The sequence below is a fragment of the Ctenopharyngodon idella genome, chromosome 9 (genome assembly GCF_019924925.1).
Source record: "Ctenopharyngodon idella isolate HZGC_01 chromosome 9, HZGC01, whole genome shotgun sequence".
In the NCBI taxonomy this organism is placed as follows: domain Eukaryota; kingdom Metazoa; phylum Chordata; class Actinopteri; order Cypriniformes; family Xenocyprididae; genus Ctenopharyngodon; species Ctenopharyngodon idella.
Genome location: NC_067228.1, coordinates 28,127,226 through 28,147,927, shown reverse-complemented (window position 1 = coordinate 28,147,927; position 20,702 = coordinate 28,127,226). Strand labels below are relative to the sequence as shown.

The 20,702-nt window shown below is 36.4% G+C and overlaps 1 protein-coding gene across 4 annotated transcripts in view; it reads right to left on the bottom strand.

Moving 5' to 3' along the window:
- epsti1 (epithelial stromal interaction 1) overlaps positions 1 to 20,702 on the bottom strand; it is a 29,023-nt gene that overhangs the window by 7,052 nt on the left and 1,269 nt on the right. For 2 of the 4 annotated variants that reach the window (XM_051905081.1, XM_051905077.1), the window contains exons 2-9: positions 13,088 to 13,146; positions 10,576 to 10,659; positions 10,410 to 10,483; positions 10,234 to 10,317; positions 8,543 to 8,616; positions 7,154 to 7,232; positions 1,309 to 1,392; positions 805 to 878 (exon numbers count right to left, since the gene is read on the bottom strand). In XM_051905081.1, coding sequence (XP_051761041.1) covers positions 805 to 878; positions 1,309 to 1,392; positions 7,154 to 7,232; positions 8,543 to 8,616; positions 10,234 to 10,317; positions 10,410 to 10,483; positions 10,576 to 10,659; positions 13,088 to 13,146 — 612 coding nt within the window. Of the gene's footprint in view, positions 1 to 804; positions 879 to 1,308; positions 1,393 to 7,153; positions 7,233 to 8,542; positions 8,617 to 10,233; positions 10,318 to 10,409; positions 10,484 to 10,575; positions 10,660 to 13,087; positions 13,147 to 15,966; positions 16,017 to 20,702 lie in introns of those variants that run through there. The other 2 variants (XM_051905079.1, XM_051905078.1) reach the window with 2 other exon arrangements.

The window sequence follows — 20,702 nt, the reverse complement described above, 5'->3', positions numbered from 1 at the left end:
TATTCTTTTTAAGTATATTGTTGTTACGTGTATGTTCTGTTTTGATTTCATTTTTAGTCATTGCTATATTCTGTTTTGCTTGAGTTCCCGGTCATTGTTAGTTTCCCTGGTTGTTAAGTAGTTCCTTCGCCTGTTCATACTTCCTTTGATTATGCTCCCTGTGTATTTAAACCCTGAGTTCTGTCTATTTTTTTGTTTTGTGTCGTCAATTTTTAACGTGGTTGTGTTATTTTGCTTATTCCTGTAATCTTCTGAGTTTTTCCAAGTTGTATTTAAAATTTAAAGACCGTTTTGTTTCTTGGATTCTCCTGTCATGCGCTTCATTACAGCTATACACGATAATTATTTCCGTAATATGTTTTTAAAGTATGCTAAATTGTATTTATTTGTCCCCAATGGTGTATTCAAGTTGTTTCATACTTTATACAGGTCTCAAAATGTATTTCGAAACCTGTATGAATTCTCCCATGAAACACAAAAGTAGCTATTTATATAAAGATGCTCTCTGAATCATCTAAAATCATGCTGGAGAACCCGATCATCAGGTTTTACACAAACCGTAAAATTCATGCAGTCATTGTGGAGTCATTAAAGCAACCAAAATACTAAAACATTTATGATATTTTTCCAATTCAACTTTCATTCATTCAAATGGCAACGTTGACAATATAATTTGTAATAAAAAAATGGCATCAAATTATAAAAATGCATAATATAAGCATTTTCACTAGTGGTCTCAGAGTCCTTTATTAATTCTGACAGTCATGGTTTTTTTAGTGGTTTGTCATGATTAGGCGCCCATACCGCCGATGGTCAGCTTCAGCCCGTCTCTTCCTGTCCTCCTCCTGTTGTTTTTGTTTTTCCTCCAAAATTTCTGTCTGGAAATACAGTAGTAAGTTAATGAAAATTTCATCTCTAACAGAAATGTCTCCTCTACTTATGTAAAGGGATTCAAGGTCTGTGGCTGTAATAATTTAATTACGCATTTGCATGAATAAACAACAATATCAACATGATATGTCAGACTGACCTATTGTCCTTGATGCATATCAGTGAGTTAAGTTTGTGTTTGACTGACATAGAGACATTCAAAGCCACAGAAATACCACTATACAGCCAGCTGGAAAACACCTACACTACTTCATCCATAAATACCTCCTATAACCTAGAACATGGTAATCAATAGCATATGCTAGGAAGAGTTAGTTCTTTTTCTTGGCAAAGCCCAGCTGTGGTGTTCCTATGAAGCAAAAGTGGAGGTGATGCTCGTATGTTCAGGCCATCTGTTTCCCTTCCTTTATTCTGTACCTTTCTCCTCTGCTCCTCTTTCATCTTAAGCAGGCCTGCGTTCTCCTCCTCTCTTCTGGAATCCCTGTACTCATGAGATTTACCCTGTGAAGAAACAGTGGCCACACAATGAAAACTAGGAATGTGCAAAAATACAATTGACTGTTTCCTGAACGCCCTGAATAATTATGCTGGCTTCATGTTGAACTTACTTGCTACTTAGATGTTGTTCAGATAGGATGAATATTTTGTGTTCAAAAACTTCTTTGTTCCACGCTATCTTAAAAATGCAATGCTCATGGCAGGTGCTCAAAAACCTTGATGCAATGGCTAAATATGTCCATCTGCATGTTTGTGGACCACTCACAGTGGCCATATTATGCATACTGCATACAATAATTCAAGCACTGACAAAAACTGACAGTTCCAATCTGATTAGTTGTCTTTACGCTTTTATGGATACTGGATTGGATCTATGAGTGGTGAACCTGAAGAAGAACCGGTCAATGGACTTGACAAAATTTGCAAGGTTAAAGACATCAAAGTTTAGTTTGAGGCAGGCAAGTAAACTAGTTATCAACAAGCATAACTGTATTTCCTGAATTATTAAAGGGTTATTTCATCCAAAAATGAAATTTCTATCATTAATTACTCACCTTCATGTCCTTCCACACCCGTAAGACCTTCGTTCATCTTCGGAACACAAATTAAGATATTTTTGATGAAATCTGAGAGGTATATTCTCGTCCATAGACAGCAATTTAACTGTCATTTTCAAAGTCCAGAAAGGTACCAAAGTCATTGTTAAAAAAGTCGATGTGACTACAGTTGTTCAACCTTTATGAAGCAACAGGAATACATTTTGTGCACAAAAACAAAACAAAAATAACGACTTTATTCAACACTATCTTCTCTTCTGTGTCATTCTCATACGCATGCGTCGTGCTGCTCACGTGAACAGCGTTGGCCAATACTGAGCCAGCATTCAGACGTAAACACTGAAGGCTTCACTGTGCTTACTTCGGCAACTACGTAAGGATGACAAGGAAGAGAAGAGATTGTTGAATTAAGTCGTTATCTTTGTTTTGTTTTTGCGCACAAAAAGTATTCTCACCGCTTCATAACATTAAGGTTGAACCACTACAGTCATGTCAACTGTTTTAACAATTTCTTTAGTACCTTTCTGGACCTTGAAAGTGTCGGTTAAATTGCTGTCTATGGACGAGTCATATACCTCTCGGATTTCATCAAAAATATCTTAATTTGTGTTTTGAAGATGAACGAAGGTCTTACGGGTGTGTAACGACATGAGGGTGAGTACTTAATGACAGAAATTTAATTTTTTGGGTGAACTAACCCTTTAAGTTCTGAAGTTCTGTGTGATATGTAAGTACTTATATTAGGGATGTGATTTTTCCGTATTTATACGGATTTCTGTATTTTCCAACCTGAAGTATGACCCATGTGAATTACGTAAATATGAGGGAAAATACGTTTTGAAATACATATATTTCACACAATGATACCTTAGCTTCTAACAGCACTAAACAGTCTAGCAGGGCCATATAGTAGCAGCTGTGTGTGGAAAATCCTTAGCATCTCAAATTTAACACTTGGTAAACAGCAAATGTGAGTAAAATCAATGTTGGCAAATATAGCATGAAACTGATACTCACCAGCAGGCCGATAACTGGCCGTTGTGAGTTTCAGTGTTAAGCATGGCACTGTGTTTATTTACACGTGAGCAACTCATGATCTGGTGTTTTCAGTGTCTGCTAATGCTAATGTTAATGCTACTCTACATGAACTCTGTCTCTGCAAGCTCTGTGAGTTTGAGTTGCTTATAACGTGCATTTTTAAAAAACACCACACACTAAACAAATTCTCAAATGGGGTTTATTCGCAACAAACTTCCTCATTCTGTAAAACAGGTTGCACTGTTTCATGTTCAGGTCTTTTGTATGTGCTTCATTATAGAGTCGTAAAGGAGCAAGCAAAGACGAGCTTAACCGATGTCCATTGCATATGCAGACTGATATCTAAACATTTTTTATTTTTCTTCTTCTCACTAACATTTAAATATTTAAATCAAATAAAACGGTAACACTTTAGAATACTGATCCTTCATTAATGAATTTCTACACAGGAACAAATGAGTAATGCATTATTAACACTCTAGTAACTACTATTAACTAACAAGAAACTCTGATTAATGAATTACTATTAGCTAATCAGTAACTACTGTTTTTCATATCTCCCAGAGAACTACTAAGAACTTCTATATACAGGTTCATAATTAACATGAATGATGCATAGTGTATAATTAATTCTAAAGAGAACATCATGGTAACCCACTAGTAATGACTGAAGCATTACCAAATCATTCAGTAGGAATTACTAATTATTTGGATCAATATTCTAAAGTGAAAAACATGATAACTCTCTAGTAACTACTGAAGTCATTGTAAACTTTTGAGGTTTTTGTACATTTTTGTACAGTAATTTCTTCTGATGTATTTGGTAACACTTAAGTAATTACTAGTGGGTTACCATGATCTTCACTTTAGAATACTGATCCAAATAAGTAGTAGTTCCTTTAGAATTATGTAGTAATTACTATCCAATTCTTTAAAAAAAAAAACTCAAAAGTTTACAATGACTTCAGTAGTTACTAGAGAGTTATCATGTTTTTCACTTTAGAATACTGATCCAAATAATTAGTAATTCCTACTGAAGGATTTGGTAATACTTCAGTCATTACTAGTAGGTTACCATGACCTTTACTTTAGAATTAATTATACATTATGCATTATTCACATTAATTATGAACCTGTATATAGTAGTTCTTAGTAGTTCTCTGGGAGGTATGAAAAAAAAAAGTAGTTACTGATTAGCTAATAGTGAACTACCACCTTCAACTGAGCACAATTACTTACTAATTCATTAATCAGAGTTTCTTGTTAGTTAATACTAGTTACTAGAGTGTTAATAATCCATTACTCATTTGTTTCTGTGTAGTTATTCATTAATGAAGGATCAGTATTCTAAAGTGTTACCAATAAAACATCAACAATAAAAAAAAACTAGCTAGGTTAGCCGATTACCTTAAAAGTCCATAGATATCGTCGTCAGTTCATACTGCCGTTAACACTTTGTCTGACAAGCGGATGCAATAAGACCTGTTTTCCTGTTTGTGACATTCGACATAAAGCCTATATGTATTAATGATTTAGAAATCTGTTGTCAACAAAAAAGAAGCTTCAAGGTCTTCCTGCAGTTCCTGCATATGTATGTGTACTGTATGTCTGTATATATACATATATACATACATATGTATATGTACTGTGTATATATTTTCTGTACAACTGTTCATGAGAACTGTTTCAATGAATTTTCCCACAGTGGCCTATTATTGTGGTATACTGTATTTCAGATATCTAGGCCATAAAAAGCAAGTAAAAACAAAACTGCGGTTGGTCATTGTGCATGTCAGTCAGGTGGTCTCTTCCTATCAAAGTAGGCGGTTCTTAGCCAGAATAAGCTGCAATGAGGACCAGACTTTATTCTGCAAGTCAATCATTGTGACCCATCCCTGGACAAAACCATACTGGACCCCAGCCATTGTCCATACAGTACTACCCCCGAGGGTGAGCCCATCACACATTTCAGCACAAAACTTGGCTCTGAAATGGGTGTTAGCTGTGATGTTACTCTAAGTTTCTCATGGCCCTGTTCAGAAAGATGCTGTAAGGAGGGGCAAGCAGAGAGCCTGGAAGTTGAAGAGATCCATTGTGTGTTTGGTCAGACGGCCTGGGGACAGCAGGCAGGGGCTGCTCTGTTTGGAATGGCTAGAGAGTAAGGGGAATAGGTGGGACGACCTGGGCCTGGCATCCTGGGAAGCCAATACAAAGGATCTTTTGCACAAACAGAGGATATGGTGGAGATTAATCTGTCTTGTGGAAGCATCACTGAAAGCATAACAATTCTCGGTGGCCACAAAACCACATCAAGAACCCGTCTTTCCACAAACACTTTGATCGGCGGGCCTACGACATTTAGGTTGGAGCGTTTCATTACTTGGCCTGGAGGCCATCCAGCCACTTAAGTCAATACAGCAAGAGAAAGCACAATCGAACGGCCTCCTCTCCTGGTAAGCCGAGAGAGCCGGAGCTCTGCACAGAACGCTGTTGCATGTGTTGTGTACCAAGGCCCTGCAGTCCTAATGCACGATCTGTCTATTAGAGGGATTTTCCCCATTAGTCATCCAGAGGGAAGTCCTTGAAAGTCTCAAACAGGGAACAATTTCAGACGGGTTTTGAAAGCCGCACAACAAAACATTCTTTGCTCGACATGAGACGATGTCGTTTTTTAACAGTGCTGTCAGATGCCAGTTTTAGTGGTTTCTACAACATAAGAGGCAGCCCTCAAACCTCTTATGGTCAGCCCAGCCCCACCAGTCACGGTCAGAAATTAACCAGGGCTCGGCAAATTGCCACTAAATGTGACAGAAATACCCCTGCAGCAAACTCTTCTATTTGATCTGTTACCTAACATTTAATATATTTCATTACATCAAATTCTAGGCCTTTGTAGTGATCTCTAGTCAGTACTGTCAATACAGCACAATGTCTGTCTCAGAGGTAAGTGTTGTGAATGTGCAGTATTTGACATGCTTTGTGATAAAAAAATAAAATAAAATAAAATAAAATTAGCTCTGAAAACAATGAATGTGAAGTAAACACCCAAAAACCAATAGAGATTTAATTTAAATATATCAAAAATATTTGCCACAAAAGACAGCAGAGAGCTGTATCTATAGTAGATCTAGACAGGTGGAGCTGGAAAGGAAGTGTGAAAATTCAATTTTAACATCAATGTGTGCTGCTAGTAGACGAGCTTGCTGCAGAAAATGTGTGCAACTTTTAAATGTTTGATGTAATAACGCCTAAGATTTGATTGGTTGAGAGAGATGTACTGAAAAATATTAAGCAGCACAACAGTTTTCATCATGGACAATAATAAGAAATGTTTCTTGAGTAACAATCAGCATATTAGAATGATTAATGAAGGATCATGTGGCACTGAAGACTGGAGTAATGATGCTGAAAATTCAGCTTTGCATTACAGGAATAAAAATTAAAATATTAAAATATATTAAAATAGAAAAGTTAATGTAGTTTTTGATCAAATAAATGTACTCTTAATGATTCTACAAGTTTGTTTAAAAAAAAAAACCTTAAAGGAAAGCATGATCTATATATCAGTGTTTGGTTAACACAAGAGCATACTGATGCATACTGAAGCTGTTTAAAATTCAAGTGAAATCATGGTGGTTAGCAGTAATTAACACCTTGAAAGCATCCTGTTAGATTGCTTTTGTCATTGGCTGAGACTCTGGCTCCTTTCCAGGTACTTTCACTCAAACAATACAGGTTATTCCACACCAGTCTCTCTTTTTGTTCACCAGTCTCACAGACACATCTCTGCCTTTTGTGTGGCATGCTCACTGTGAACTCTGGGAAGTCCCCTGAACTCTGATTGCCTCACCATTCAGAAGCAGCACTTGCGCATTTCGAACTGAGAAAGCTTTATGATGGACTCAGATAGCCCTCTCCGGCGTGAGGCTAATAAGGAGATAATTGGGGGAGCTTTGCAGCAGGCCTACTCTTTGCTACAGTCCAATGTACCATGTCAATGAAAGCTCTCGAGTGAGGGCTGTTTACTTAAAAAAACATGTATCAAAGACAAATCAATTGGTGTGAATTATTCCAGTGCCTCAGGCTCTAACCTCAGCACCACAGTTATGCACAAGAGGCTTGAACACGGGCCTATGGAGCATACAGTGCATTTTTGGCCTCTGTCTTACCCAGGATGATGCTGGTATGGTATTGCTTGATGCCATAGAAACGGACCTCTCAAATCTTTGAAGAAACTCCTCGGTTTTCCTGCAGGAGGAAAAGACATAATTGTGATTACAGGGATAGTTCGTCCAAAAAATGAAAATTCTGTCGTCATTTACTCATCCTCATGTTGTTCCAAACCCATATAACTTTCTTTCTTCCAAAAAATGAAAAAAAAGTGCACTGAATTCTGAACTATATATTCATTTGAGGAAAAGACTGAAATTTAAGTTGTTATTTACAGACTGTCTTGGACTGTTGGATGCTCTCAAATCTCATTTACATTTGCATATATACTAAGGCTGCAAAATAATATTTGATGTTTAATGTGTTAAAAATAATTAAATGAATTGAAATATAATTAATTTAGCAGCCTTCGTACCAAACAGCATAAGCTCAGTTTTAGAGCCATTAAGTTTCAGCAAGTTATGCTGCATCCAGGTTCTGATTTCTTCTGGCACTCACTCAAAACAGCTAACGTGCTGTCGACATCAGGGCCAGTGGTGATGTAAATTTGAATATCATTAGTATAGCAATAATACTCAAGGCCATATATCCTAATAATCTGCCCAAGCTGAAGCATACATGCTAAATAGAGTTGGGCCCACTACTGAACCCTGAGGAACACCCTGTCAAGCTGGCATGGTATCAGATTTATGATTTCCCAGACTGATGCACTGGGAAATCGAATACCATCCCAGAAAGACCAAGCCAGCTGTGCAGCCCATGGCATATGGTGTCAAAGGCAGCACTGATGTCTAACAAGACCAAGATACTTTTTGTAACCAATTGCAATGTGTTAAATTTGAATATACACATTAAAACTGCATAAATAAGATTTAAAAGCTAACAATTTTTATGAATAACAACTTAAATTTTGGCTTGGTTTTCAAACAAAGCTATTGTATAATTTTAGAAAACTTGGAATATAGTGCAGAATTCATATGAACTGCTGCAGTAATGATGCATTATTGTGATTTTTTGGCCAGTTTGGAGTTTAATAGCCTCTGGAATGGAGGCCAGACTGGTAAAAATGCTTTCACTGGAGAGTTATATGGGTTTGTCATTTGGGTTTATAACAACATAAGGATGACAAGATAACAAAAGTTTCACTGCCAACAGTGGGATATATTTGTTTCAATACCTTGTAGAATTCCTTGCATTTGCTTTCAATCATCTCTTGACAAGATCTCTAAACAAAAGGCATATTTTCTACAGAACTTGGGCCAAGGGTAAACGTGTGCATTCAGGTTTATTGTTTTTGGATAATGGCCAATAGAGCAGCTTAACATCCTTCTTCCTCCTTTAAACAAATTACACTTTAAATCTGGCATATAGGAATAGTGTTAACATACATTTGTTTGTCGTGCTGATACCGCTCCTGTCTCTGTTCCTCTTCTTGCTTTGTCCTCATCTTTAGTTTATTGGCCTACAATGCAATAAAGATGTTTTGATGTAAAAGTATTTACAGTATCTATTCAGCTTAATATGCAAAATGAACCATAAGTAAGCCATTTGTAGGTTGATTCTCCAGAAAAGTGTAAACATTGTGGCTCTCTCTGACATATCAAAACATTACTAGGTTTGTTTGATAATTCTGACCAGCTGGGCATACAGTAACAAGGTTGGCTTATCCAATGGTGTTAGTTTAGGGCAGAACTATCAATTCTTACCAACCAATTACAGACAGGGGGAGTGTTTGGGAAACCTGTTTGAATACAATCAGTATTTTTGCAATTCTGGTGAAGCTAGCGCAGCAGATTTTTTTGTTTTTTTTGTTGCATTTTTCATTTTGATGTTTCTATATTCTATGATTCTTCTGTGCTGTCCAAAAAATACATGATAACATTTTTTTTTTTTTTTTTTTTTTTTTTTTTACAGCCATTTAAACACCATGACGTTTTTTTTGCAGTGTAATGGTCATTCAGTATTCATACCACATTATCATTTGGACAATTGCCTTCAATACCTCATATCATTTGCACTTGCACTATAATATGATTTAAATAATACAGCGTGGTCTGTCTGTATAGAGCCCTAAAGGGACATGGCAACAGGAAAATAATATGAGATAAAAAAAAAAAAATGATATGTCAATACTTTTGTACTCTCTCGCAAATGTTTTGCATTCCACCTAAAACTTTTCATTCTTTTGTAAAATGTTTGCATTCCCCTGAGAAACTTGCGAACGCAAAGGTTTTGCTAGCACACTTTAAGTTTCTTGGGAGAACGCAATACATTTGCAAGAGAATGCTAAAGCATTGACAGTTGATTTTATTTTGCATTTTTCTAATTTATTAATAATTTTTATCACAAAATCCAAAATCTGATCTTCTGAAAACATCTTGAAATACTGGATTAAATTGTTTGATTACTGACCTTAAAATAGTGCAAAAATTTTTATTAGCATTAGCAGATTAGCCTTAACAGAATGTTAATTTTTCAAATTCCTAAAACTTTCTTTTTTTTTTTTTTCAGGTTTGAATACATTTTTGAACCACATATTTTCAAAGCCTTGTCATTCTTTTGTCATTCCCCTCTATAGATTGAACTTCCTGCTCGATGCTTGTACTCTCCACAATGACAATAAAGTTAAATCTAATCTAATTAAAATCTTTTTTCTTTAACTGTTTTTCATTTCCAGCATTCCAGTATTCCAAGCTTATCTACAATCCCAAGATCCCTAAAGCAAACCATTATTACACTACGAGAACTGCCAAGCAGTGACCGGCACATGTTTTAGCGAATGAACTTTGGTGTCTGTGGTTGCTGGAATAATTAGACTCGTCAATCACACAAAGCTCATGCAGCAGCTGAAGGCGGAAGTCTAATATCTCCTTTAATTGCAGAGAATATGATAACTTGTATGTTGCCTGCAGTGACATCTGGAGTTATAAAGTCTGAATTACAAAGGCATCATAAAAAAAGCACAGACTCCAAACATAAGCCAGATGACCAGATGAAGTTTTGCAGATGCGTGAGAGTAACAGAATGCCCTACAGAAATGCTGTAAAAAATCAGATGTAAACAATTTGTTGGGCAGTACCTTCTCTCGCTGTATGGCCTTCATCTTCTCAATTTCCTCCTCCTCTGCCTGTCTCTTTTTTCTATCCATTTCCTCTTTCATGAGCTGAGGAGATATGCAAATGTATTGTGTAAGTATGCAAAACATCAAAACTGTTTAGGAAATGAATTAGACATTTTAAGCAGGTACTCCTACACCTTTTTTCTCAGCTTTGACTGGCGTGCTTCCATCTGCTGTCTCTGTCTAACTTCTGCCAACGATACTGCACCACCTGTAAGAGAATATTTGCAGCTTTAGAAGTTCTTTTCCTTTGCTCTTTTGTGTTTTAGATCAGGACTTCCATATATTTCATTTTCACATTACCAAGTTGCTCTGGAGGTAGGTGAATGGGACCAGGACGATTCTCTTCCTTCCATCTCCTCAGATCCTCCTCTTCTTTCTGTGCAACTGCAGAGAGGAAGAGAAGAGCTTTTCATTTCTAAAAACAAATGGGATGGTCTGACAGCTGGCTGAAACTCAGGGCTGGCAATTGGAAGTGTGCATGGTGCATTCTAATAAAAGACTATGTTCTACACACACTTTTTAAGACTTTTTTTTTTTTAAACAAATTAAAAGCTGAAATACACTACTACACAAATTTTGCCCATGTTTGCCCCGATTTCAGCTCCAACCCTAATAAAACACACCTGAACCAGCTAATCAAGATCTTCAGGATCACTTGAAAAAACACAGGCAGGTGTACTGAAGCAGGCTGGAAATATGCTATGTTCACGCCATGTCGTAATTACTGTAATTTTCGAGATGACAACACGTGACGTTCTACCAAAGACTATAGATATAGAAAGACTGCTCACTCCTATTACTTGTGAATGGGAGAAACTGCAATGCACAATATGGTGGAATACGCCCCGTCTTCTAAGTAAAAGAGCCAATCGCTGATTGGTAATGTCATTACGTCACTGCAGCTGCCGTTAGAAGCTCCGGTTCCCATAGAAACCTGAGACTCGCGCTTAGGACTGCAGACGCGCATTGGCTCGTCTTGCTTAAAAAAAGTAAGCTTTTTTTAAAGGGTTCATCAATTACTCACCCTCATGTCGTTCCACACTTGTAAGACCTTCGTTCATCTTCAGAACACAAATTAAGATATTTTTCATAAAATCCGATGGCTCAGTGAGGCCTCCATTACCACCAAGACAATTAACACTTTCAATGCCCAGAAAGCTACTAAAGACATATTTAAAACAGTTCATGTGACTACAGTGGTTCAACCTTAATGTTATGAAGCGATGAGAATACTTTTTGTGCACCAACAAAACAAAATAATGACTTTATGACAGTATCTAGTGATGGGTGATTTCAAAACACTGCTTCACCCAACGGTTCTGTGTATCACTACACAACACCCTTAGCAACCACTCTTAGCAACGTAAACTGTATGTTCTCAATTGATATTGTTCATTGAAGCTTACTGTATTATGTAGAAGAGTACTGTGAGAAAGGGATCGAGTGAGCAAGTTTATTACCTGCATTCAGATTTAGCATTTTCCTTCAGGTCAGTCCTATGTTCATAATAAAAAATCTGTTTAAATATCTAGTGTATTATCTTGGCCTTTTAACAGTTAAGGGGTTTTCCCATGACTGACAGCGCTAGTCAAAGCATTTTTCAGTTGCGTCTTGTTCTGTGTTCACAACAATTCAGTCTTTTCAATGTAAAAGTCTTCGCTATTGAGTGACACACTCATAAAGACAGTCTTTGCTGCCATCTAATGGCGTAATAATGTAACTTCTGTTGCTGTTCACAGTCAGGGACTATTTTTTCCGGTGGAAGGAAGGCTTTTAGTAAGAGTTTACTTCATGAAAGTTGCATTGTTACATATTTTTGGCTTTAATATTTGTATTGTGTGGTAACCGTTTTATAAAAGCAATAAGGTACTCAAGGTTAGTGCTGTATCGTGAATAAGTCAAGGCTGAAGGGGTTTCTCATTCACGTCGTGCCTAACAATGCCCTTCAGCTGTGACTTATTCATGATACAGCACTGCCTTTCGTACCTTATTGCTTATATATACATATATATATATATATATATATATATATATGATTGGATTGCTCATGACATGAAGTGAAGCCACCATGCAGCCATATTGGTATTCCCAAGTCAGGGCTTTTTACAATGTAGATTGTTTCAAAGTAGCTTTACAGTCATAAAAGGAAAATAATGTAACAAAGTTGGTTACACATCCTATTGATTTAATGGGAAACCATCTGATTTTAACGAGAAAACTTTATATATGAAGTCTCCCTGTACATTCTTACATGGCAAACGTTCTAAACATGTAAATGGTTATTTATTTAAAGTTGGGAATTTTTGCATTTCTATGGCAACATTATCAACTCCTAAATTAAATTTGTCAGGTACAAATCGGTACAAAATCTCTCAAAAAAACTCCAGTTTAAAGGTTGTAATTACGAGTTTGACGAGGACGTGAACACTTTTTACAAGTTAAAATCTCGTAATTACGGTAATTACGACATGGTGTGAACGCACCTATAAACTTTGCAGGATAGTGCAGGAGCAGGGTTGAAGACCTCTGAATTAGCATATGATGCCTGGTTTTCTCTGTAACCATTTACAAAGTCACCAAGTGTATGATGCCTAGTGTTTTAAAATCTGTTCAAATTGTATTAGTTGTGTAGTGTGTATTCTAGGCTTAAGATAATATTTAACTACATTAACAACAACAACAACAACAAAAGAAATTTGTCATCCTTTGCAGTCACAAACAAACATGCTGAAATTGCACCTGATGGTAACAATTAGAGAAACATCTGGATCACATGAAGATGGAAAATACAACATGTCGTGTCATGACTTACTCCTCTGCAGTTTGCTCCGTCTTGATTCATTTGGTGGTATCCTGGTGAATCCATCAGCACTGTGTGGGCAATGGCATGCATAGGTTAATTTGGTTTCTGACTCTGTCTCCATCTGTGGTATGAACTTATCAGCTGTCTCATGTGCCAGAAATGTCTCAAAACCAAGGTGGGGCATAAGTCATCTTTTCTTACGTAACGTCAGAATTTTTCACAAACAACTTTGGGGAACTCCCCCTCTATCCCCATCATATTTGAATGTGACACAATACTCCCACCCCAAATAATGCAGCTGTCAAAATCCAATTAAAAACACATCTGTATCATAGCTGATCCCCTGACATCACAAATTACCCCAAATGTGCTGCATGATGACATATAAAACAATGATTCATGTGGTATAAATGAAAAGATTAGAATTATGATGATGACGTTAGATAAATCAATAATCAAGTAAATGATCACAACACAAATAGAAATAGTGAGAAGAGTACTTCAGTTCAGGCAACAGTTCAGTATTGATCATGAAAATTACAAATGATTTAAACAGATGTCATACAATGATTAATAACTTTTGTTAATGCACAACACATTTGCTGCCATTGAGGTATATGCGGGTAAGGTTAGGGACATTTGGTGATATGGGACATTTCGTTTGGTGGTATGGGTAGGTTAAGGAGTCATAAGTGTGCAGGGGTCAGTTCGATTACTATAATGCAACACAGTTTAATCTGTTTATATTACATTGTTTTGATAAAGTATTTTCTTGAAAATTTGATTTGTTTTCCCCTGTTAATGTACAATTTCTTTAGCAAGCATTTAACTAGTATTTAGCTAAACTTAACTAACCACCCTTTACACAAACATTGTTACAGCAGCTAAAAGTCTAATGGCCATAAAGATACTACAACCTGAATTCCGGAAATGTTGGGATGTTTTTTAAATTTGAATAAAATGAAAACTAAAAGACTTTCAAATCACATGAGCCAATATTTTATTCACAATAGAACATAGATAACATAACAAATGTTTAAACTGAGAAATTTTACACTTTTATCCACTAAATGAGCTAATTTCAAATTTGATGCCTGCTACAGGTCTCAAAAAAGTTGGCACAGGTACAACAAAAGGCTGAAAAAGCAAGAAATTTTAAAAAGATTAAGCTGGGAGAACATCTAGCAACTAATTAAGTTAATTGATATCAGGTCTGTAACATGATTAGCTATAAAAGGGATGTTTTAGAGAGGCAGAGTCTCTCAGAAGTAAAGATGGGCAGAGGCTCTCCAATCTGTGAAAGAGTGCGTAAAAATTTGTTCCTCAACGTCAAATTGCAAAGGCTTTGCAAATCTCATCATCTACAGTGCATAACATCACCAAAAGATTCAGAGAAACTGGAGAAATCTCTGTGCGTAAGGGACAAGGCCGAAGACCTTTATTGGATATTGGATCTTCGGGCCCTCAGACGACACTGCATCACTCATCAGCATGATTGTGTCAATGACATTACTAAATGGGCCCAGGAATACTTCCAGAAACCACTGTCGGTAAACACAATCCGCCGTGCTATCTGCAGATGCCAACTAAAGCTCTATCATGCAAAAAGGAAGCCATATGTAAACATGGTCCAGAAGTGCCATTGTGTCCTGTGGGCCAAGGCTCATTTAAAATGGACTGTTTCAAAATGGAAAAGTGTTCTATGGTCAGATGAGTCCAAATTTGACATTCTTGTTGGAAATCACGGACGCTGTGTCCTCTGGGATAAAAAGGAGGGAGACCTTCCAGCGTGTTATCAGCGTTTAGTTCAAAAGCCAGCATCTCTGATGGTATGGGTGTGCATAAGTGCATATGGTATGGGCAGCTTGCATGTTTTGGAAGGCACTATGAATGCTGAAAGGTATACAAAGGTTTTAGAGCAACATATGCTCCCCTCCAGACGATGTCTATTTCAGGGAAGGCCTTGTGTATTTCAGAAGGACAATGCAAAACCACATACTGCAGCTATTTCAACAGCATGGCTTCGTCGTAGAAGAGTCTGAGTGCTGAATTGGCCTGCCTGCAGTCTAGATCTTACTTCTTCACCTATAGAGAACATTTGGCGCATCATTAAATGAAAGATGACCACAAACTCTTCAGCATCTGGAAACTTATATCAGGCAAGAATGGGACCAAATTCCAACACCAAAATTCCAAAAACTCATAACCTTGATGCCCAGACGTCTTCAAACTGTTATGAAAAGAAGAGGAGATGCTACACCATGGTAAACATGCCCCCATCCGAACTATTTTGAGACCTGTAGCAGGCATCAAATTTGAAATGAGCTCATTTTGTGCATAAAATTGTAAAATTTCTCAGTTTAAACATTTGTTATGTTATCTATGTTCTATTGTGAATAAAATATTGGCTCATGTGATTTGAAAGTCTTTTAGTTTTCTTTTTATTCAAATTTAAGAAACGTCCCAACATTTCCAGAATTCGGGCTGTAAACAGTGTTGTGCAAGTTACTTCCAAACTGTAATACATTATAGATTACTTGTTACTGTTATTTAAAAGTAATTCCTTACCTTACAATATTCCTGTCTCAGAATTGTAATGCGTTACATTACTCCTGTATTACTTTTGAGTTACTTTCACCAAAATAACTACAGAAGTATGAAATTACAAAATGTACTGCAGAGCATTTTACATCCAGTAGAGGGCGATATGATGTAGCATAATGACTGTGGGCTATCCAGGCTACTAACAATATAGCTTATAATTGGCAAAATGAAGGCTCAAGACAATGCAAGAAAGGATGACAGACAAAATCACAAACTATCCAAGTCTGTTAAAAGTATGGTAGAGGTATAAAGATTATCTGACAAACTCGAAGTAATGCGCATACGTCCATCTCGCGAATGTACAGTCTTCTTCTGCCATCTTCACCCATTAGCCGCTTTTCTACTGTCCAGTGTGAGCACAGAGGCCGAAATCATGCTGCGTTTCCACTGTCGGGCCAGTAGCCTCGCGGCACTCCTGTAAAACCCGCCATAAACGCCTTCACTGGACTACGTCACACAATACAAAGTTACACCAGCGAGGGGGAGATGAATGAAATAAATCGCTAAACAAATATATCAGAAGCTGTCATTTAGTCTTTATTTACAAACTTGAACACCACACGCGGCTATTGACTGACCACGAACAGGTAATAGAACTTACTTGCGACATTTTTCATTCGTTAAAGTCCACTTTCTAATAAAAAATTCCTGATAATTTACTCACCCCCATGTCATCCAAGACGTCCATGTCCTTATAGTGGACTTCAATTGGCCCCAAACGGTTGAAGGTCAAAATTACAGTTTCAGTGCAGCTTCAAGGGGCTTTATCTAGCGAAACGATCGGTCGTATTCTTCAAAAAGCTTACGCTAAATGTCCTACACCTTCCCTATTCAACTTACGGAACGAACGTGGCGTCAGTCCTGTTTTTTCCGTAAATTTAATAGGGAAGGCACAGTAAGCTTTTTGAAGAATACGGAATCGCGGTCTGGTGGAAGCACTTGTGATGCCATCATTTGTGTCTATAAAGCATATACACTTTCATTTTTTAAAGAAAATGACCGATGGTTTTGCTAGATAAGACCCTTATTCCTCGTTTGGGATCATGTAAAGCCCTTTGAAGCGAAACTGTAATTTTGACCTTCAACAGTTTGGGGCCAATTGAAGTCCACTATAAGGAGAATAACCCTGGAATGTTTTCATCAAGAACCTTAATTTCTTTTCGCCTGAAGAAAGAAGGAAATGGACATCTTGGATGACATGGGGGTGAGTAAATTATCAGGACCTTTTTATTAGTGGACTAATCCTTTAATGTCTCGCGGTCTTGCAGAGTACCGAGTAAGATATTACTGAAAATTTATTAGTAATGCCTTACACTACTGCGTTACAGCAAAAAGTAATATGTTACTGTAATGCATTACTTTTGTAACGCATTACTCCCAACACTGGTTGTAAATGATTAGTAAATGTTTATGAACATTTACAAATGATGAATAGTTTCAAATTTAGATTGGGTCCTGCAAAAACATGAACAAATAATTAATAAATGATTTGTAAAAATGTGTAAATATGGTGAATTCAGGGCATTTGGGACATTTTTTTGTCATCGATATGGCTATTTATAAAGGTACTAATGATTAGTAAATGTTAAAGTGCCCCAATTATGGATTTTTGAAAATTACCTTTCATGTAGTGTGTAGCATAGCTCTAAGTGAATGAAAACATCCTGCAAAGTTTTAAATCTGAAAGTGAACCATATATAAAGTTATTGTCTCTCAAAAGTAAGAGTCAACTCAGAGTCAATTAAACGAGTCGTTTGTAAAACGAATCCCAAGCCGTTTTGTTGTGACATCACAACGAAACATTAGCATATTGCCGGGCCACTTATTGCGCACGCAGACGCCAGGGAAAATTCATTTTTTCAACAATACACAGCAGTACAATCTTTTGTTGTGTTCCCCTCATTTTACTGATGAATGCTTCTCAAACCTCTGGGAGTTTAACACAGGATTCACAAAACGCTTGGTCTTAAAATATGGATCAATGCCCAGTGTATTTGGACCAGCTTGCTCCTCTGAATCTCAACCTGTAAGTATGATTAATAACGGATGTTTATATTTTCTAGCAATTGTTCAAAATTCGTAGTTTTGTATGTTATGTTGTGTAATGTACACCCTAGTCTGTATGTCTCCTACTAACCGGCTAACTCACGTTTCTGTAGTTCTGCTATTCAGATGTGGGTCCAATATTGTCTAAAAATGTGTCGATTAATGCAGCTTATCTGTCTTATTACTTGGAGTAATGATCAAGGATGGAACACGACTTTTTAAGCTATTCACGTTTGTGCTCGGGTAACGTGGGAGTTTACAACATACAAAACAAACTGTTTTATTTTTTCCTCTGCGTTTTTATTATTACAGTAGAGTGGAGCTCTATCTGTATTGTAATAGGATGTTAAGATGCTAGTCCGTGCTAACTAGTTGAAGTATTCTCTCTGTAAACAGTAAACACCCATTGTAATGTCAAACAATGATATAGCCATTTTTCTTTGTTAATAGTTATGACGAAAAAGTCTGGCCTAAATGTTTATCTTATGTTAGAGGTTTTTTAGCTTCACTTGGCATTCTGATACAGTTCCCACAGGTGCACCTACATAAAGTATAACAGCGACGCTGCTATCACGTCTTATAAATAACTAAGGTGACACTTACCATAGAGAAACGTAGTCAGTCAATGTTTCTGGTTGATTGACTACAGTGTTTCCCACAGGATTTTTTGAGACTGTAGTGGGTGGACATTGGTCCCTCTAGGGGGGTCCAGGGGCAATAAATAAATAAAATCTAGGTAACTATATAATTCAGCAGCAAAAAGTATGCTAGCCTAATTCTTGAAAAACACTTTGCACAGTAATTTTATAAAATCTAAATATGTTAATAAAAAGTTTAAAACACTATTTGCATTCTTATGATATGAAAAAACTTTATATTTGATTTATATTTATAAATGAATATAAATAATTATATGTATTTATAGATTAGATTATAAGATTAAAAGACGTTTATTTTAAATGTATTGTGCAGCTTTTTAATGGGGCAACAGGATATGATAGATACGACAGAACAAAATAGGCTATATTAATAATCTTTCAGTGTGTAAAACATTGATATGAAACGCTTCAAAACAGCAGCACAAACCGCTTATGCGCATCCCGGGTGCAGAATGATGTGCTTAAAGCAATATGGAGTCACAGCGCTGCGCATTGAAAAGTTCACGGCACAAAGAGAATCTCTGTGTATATCTGCATCTAATAGTTTATTAATAATATGTTTCTTCTCACTTTTAAATTCCAGTTGTTGTGCGTGTGACGCCAATTCATAATCCTTGGGTTGTGCGATCTAACAGACAACCTGTAGCCAGTATGACATCGTTCAGAAACAGCAATAAACTCCAGCAAGATAAAGTCGTTTTATGCAAATCCACAGCCCTTTATCTACACATCAAGTATTATAATGGGAATATATCATATTGGAGAGTTTTACCTTGCTAACTGTCGTTACCGAACGCGACGCACTGTTTGAGTGCTGAACAGAGAATGATTGACAGCTGCAGCGGAGCTATGCAATGGCTTCATATATGACTTTGAATATAGTAGGCTACACGAAAACTTAATTGGTGCTAGTCTATTTCTTTTGCTCCATTTTTGCCGTATAAAAGAGCGCAATTATCAGTCGGTTATTTAAATATCGCGACAGGCCTAATTTCCGTTTAATTTTGAGACTGTGGCGGGACATATTAGAATGTGGCGGGCCGCCACAGTCTAGTTAATGTATGGGAAACACTGGACTACTTCAGACGTTTCTTCGTCGGACTCGGGCTCAAATTGATACGGTAAAACCGATGCTGTCTTTTCTGTCCATACAATGCATACAAAATGTCTTGCGAATTGATAGCTGTCATTCAGTTATAGCAATGGGCGAGCGGTGCGAGCAGTAGACCAATCACAAAGGATTGGGCCATCTGACCAATCAGAGCAGTGTAAGCTCACGGAAAGGAGGGGTTTAGAGAGACGGATTCTCTGAACTGCTTTAAACGAGTCGTTTACAAAAGATTGAAAACTCAAGTGAAATTAAATGTATATTATGAGAAAACGAAAGTGTTTTTTGACCTTGGACGCATTTAAACCTGTTGTAGGAGACTCCCAAAACAATATTAAGAACCTTAAAAAAGGCATTATAGGGGCACTTTAATATTTGTTAATATGTGTAAATAGTAGAAGTCTACGAAACAAAGACCAAAAAAGTCACCTTTACAGTCTGTGGTTATGAGTTAATGAATGTTAACATGAATAGTTTGTGAAGTGCTTAAAATTACTTATTAAGTTATTATTATTATTATTTTTTTTTACATTTGTAAATGTAAAAAAGTGCATTAGGTAATAGTATAGCATTCAAAAGTACATTAACAAGTAAGCTTTTAATCATTGCATAATTTCTGTTAAAATCATTTTTTAGATTTTTTTTTTTTTAAATGCATGATTTTGCATATGAATTCACACTTTACTGATATTTGTAAGCATTTTAATGTACATTAAATAATGATCTATTAATCATTAGGTTATGTTTAATAAGTTCATTAGTAAATATTAACAAGAATATTATCTCATATTTAGATATGTGAATATATATTAACTAATGATCTGTTAAGCATTATATAATGTTTGTTAATGATTTAGTTGTTACCTAGATTTTTAGAAGATTATTATTTATTGTAGTTCACTCTCTTCCCAGAATGCCCTGGGGAATGAGTAATTATGGTTGCATTGTTTTTATTTACAAAGTAGCTGTTGATGTTTGTTAATTATCTTTTTGTCTTGTGATATCATGTCAGTTACAGTATGCATTTGCTTCTTTACTCAAAATGACCAGGTAAAACAGACGAAGAACATAACATTTAACAATGTGCTCAATGTAGCCTAAATGAAGGGATTGAACATTTGGGTAATGAAGGGATGAACATTTCTCTAGAACTTAAGAAACCATTTTAGATGTACTCCATTTGCAGTAGGTGTTTTATACAGGCTAG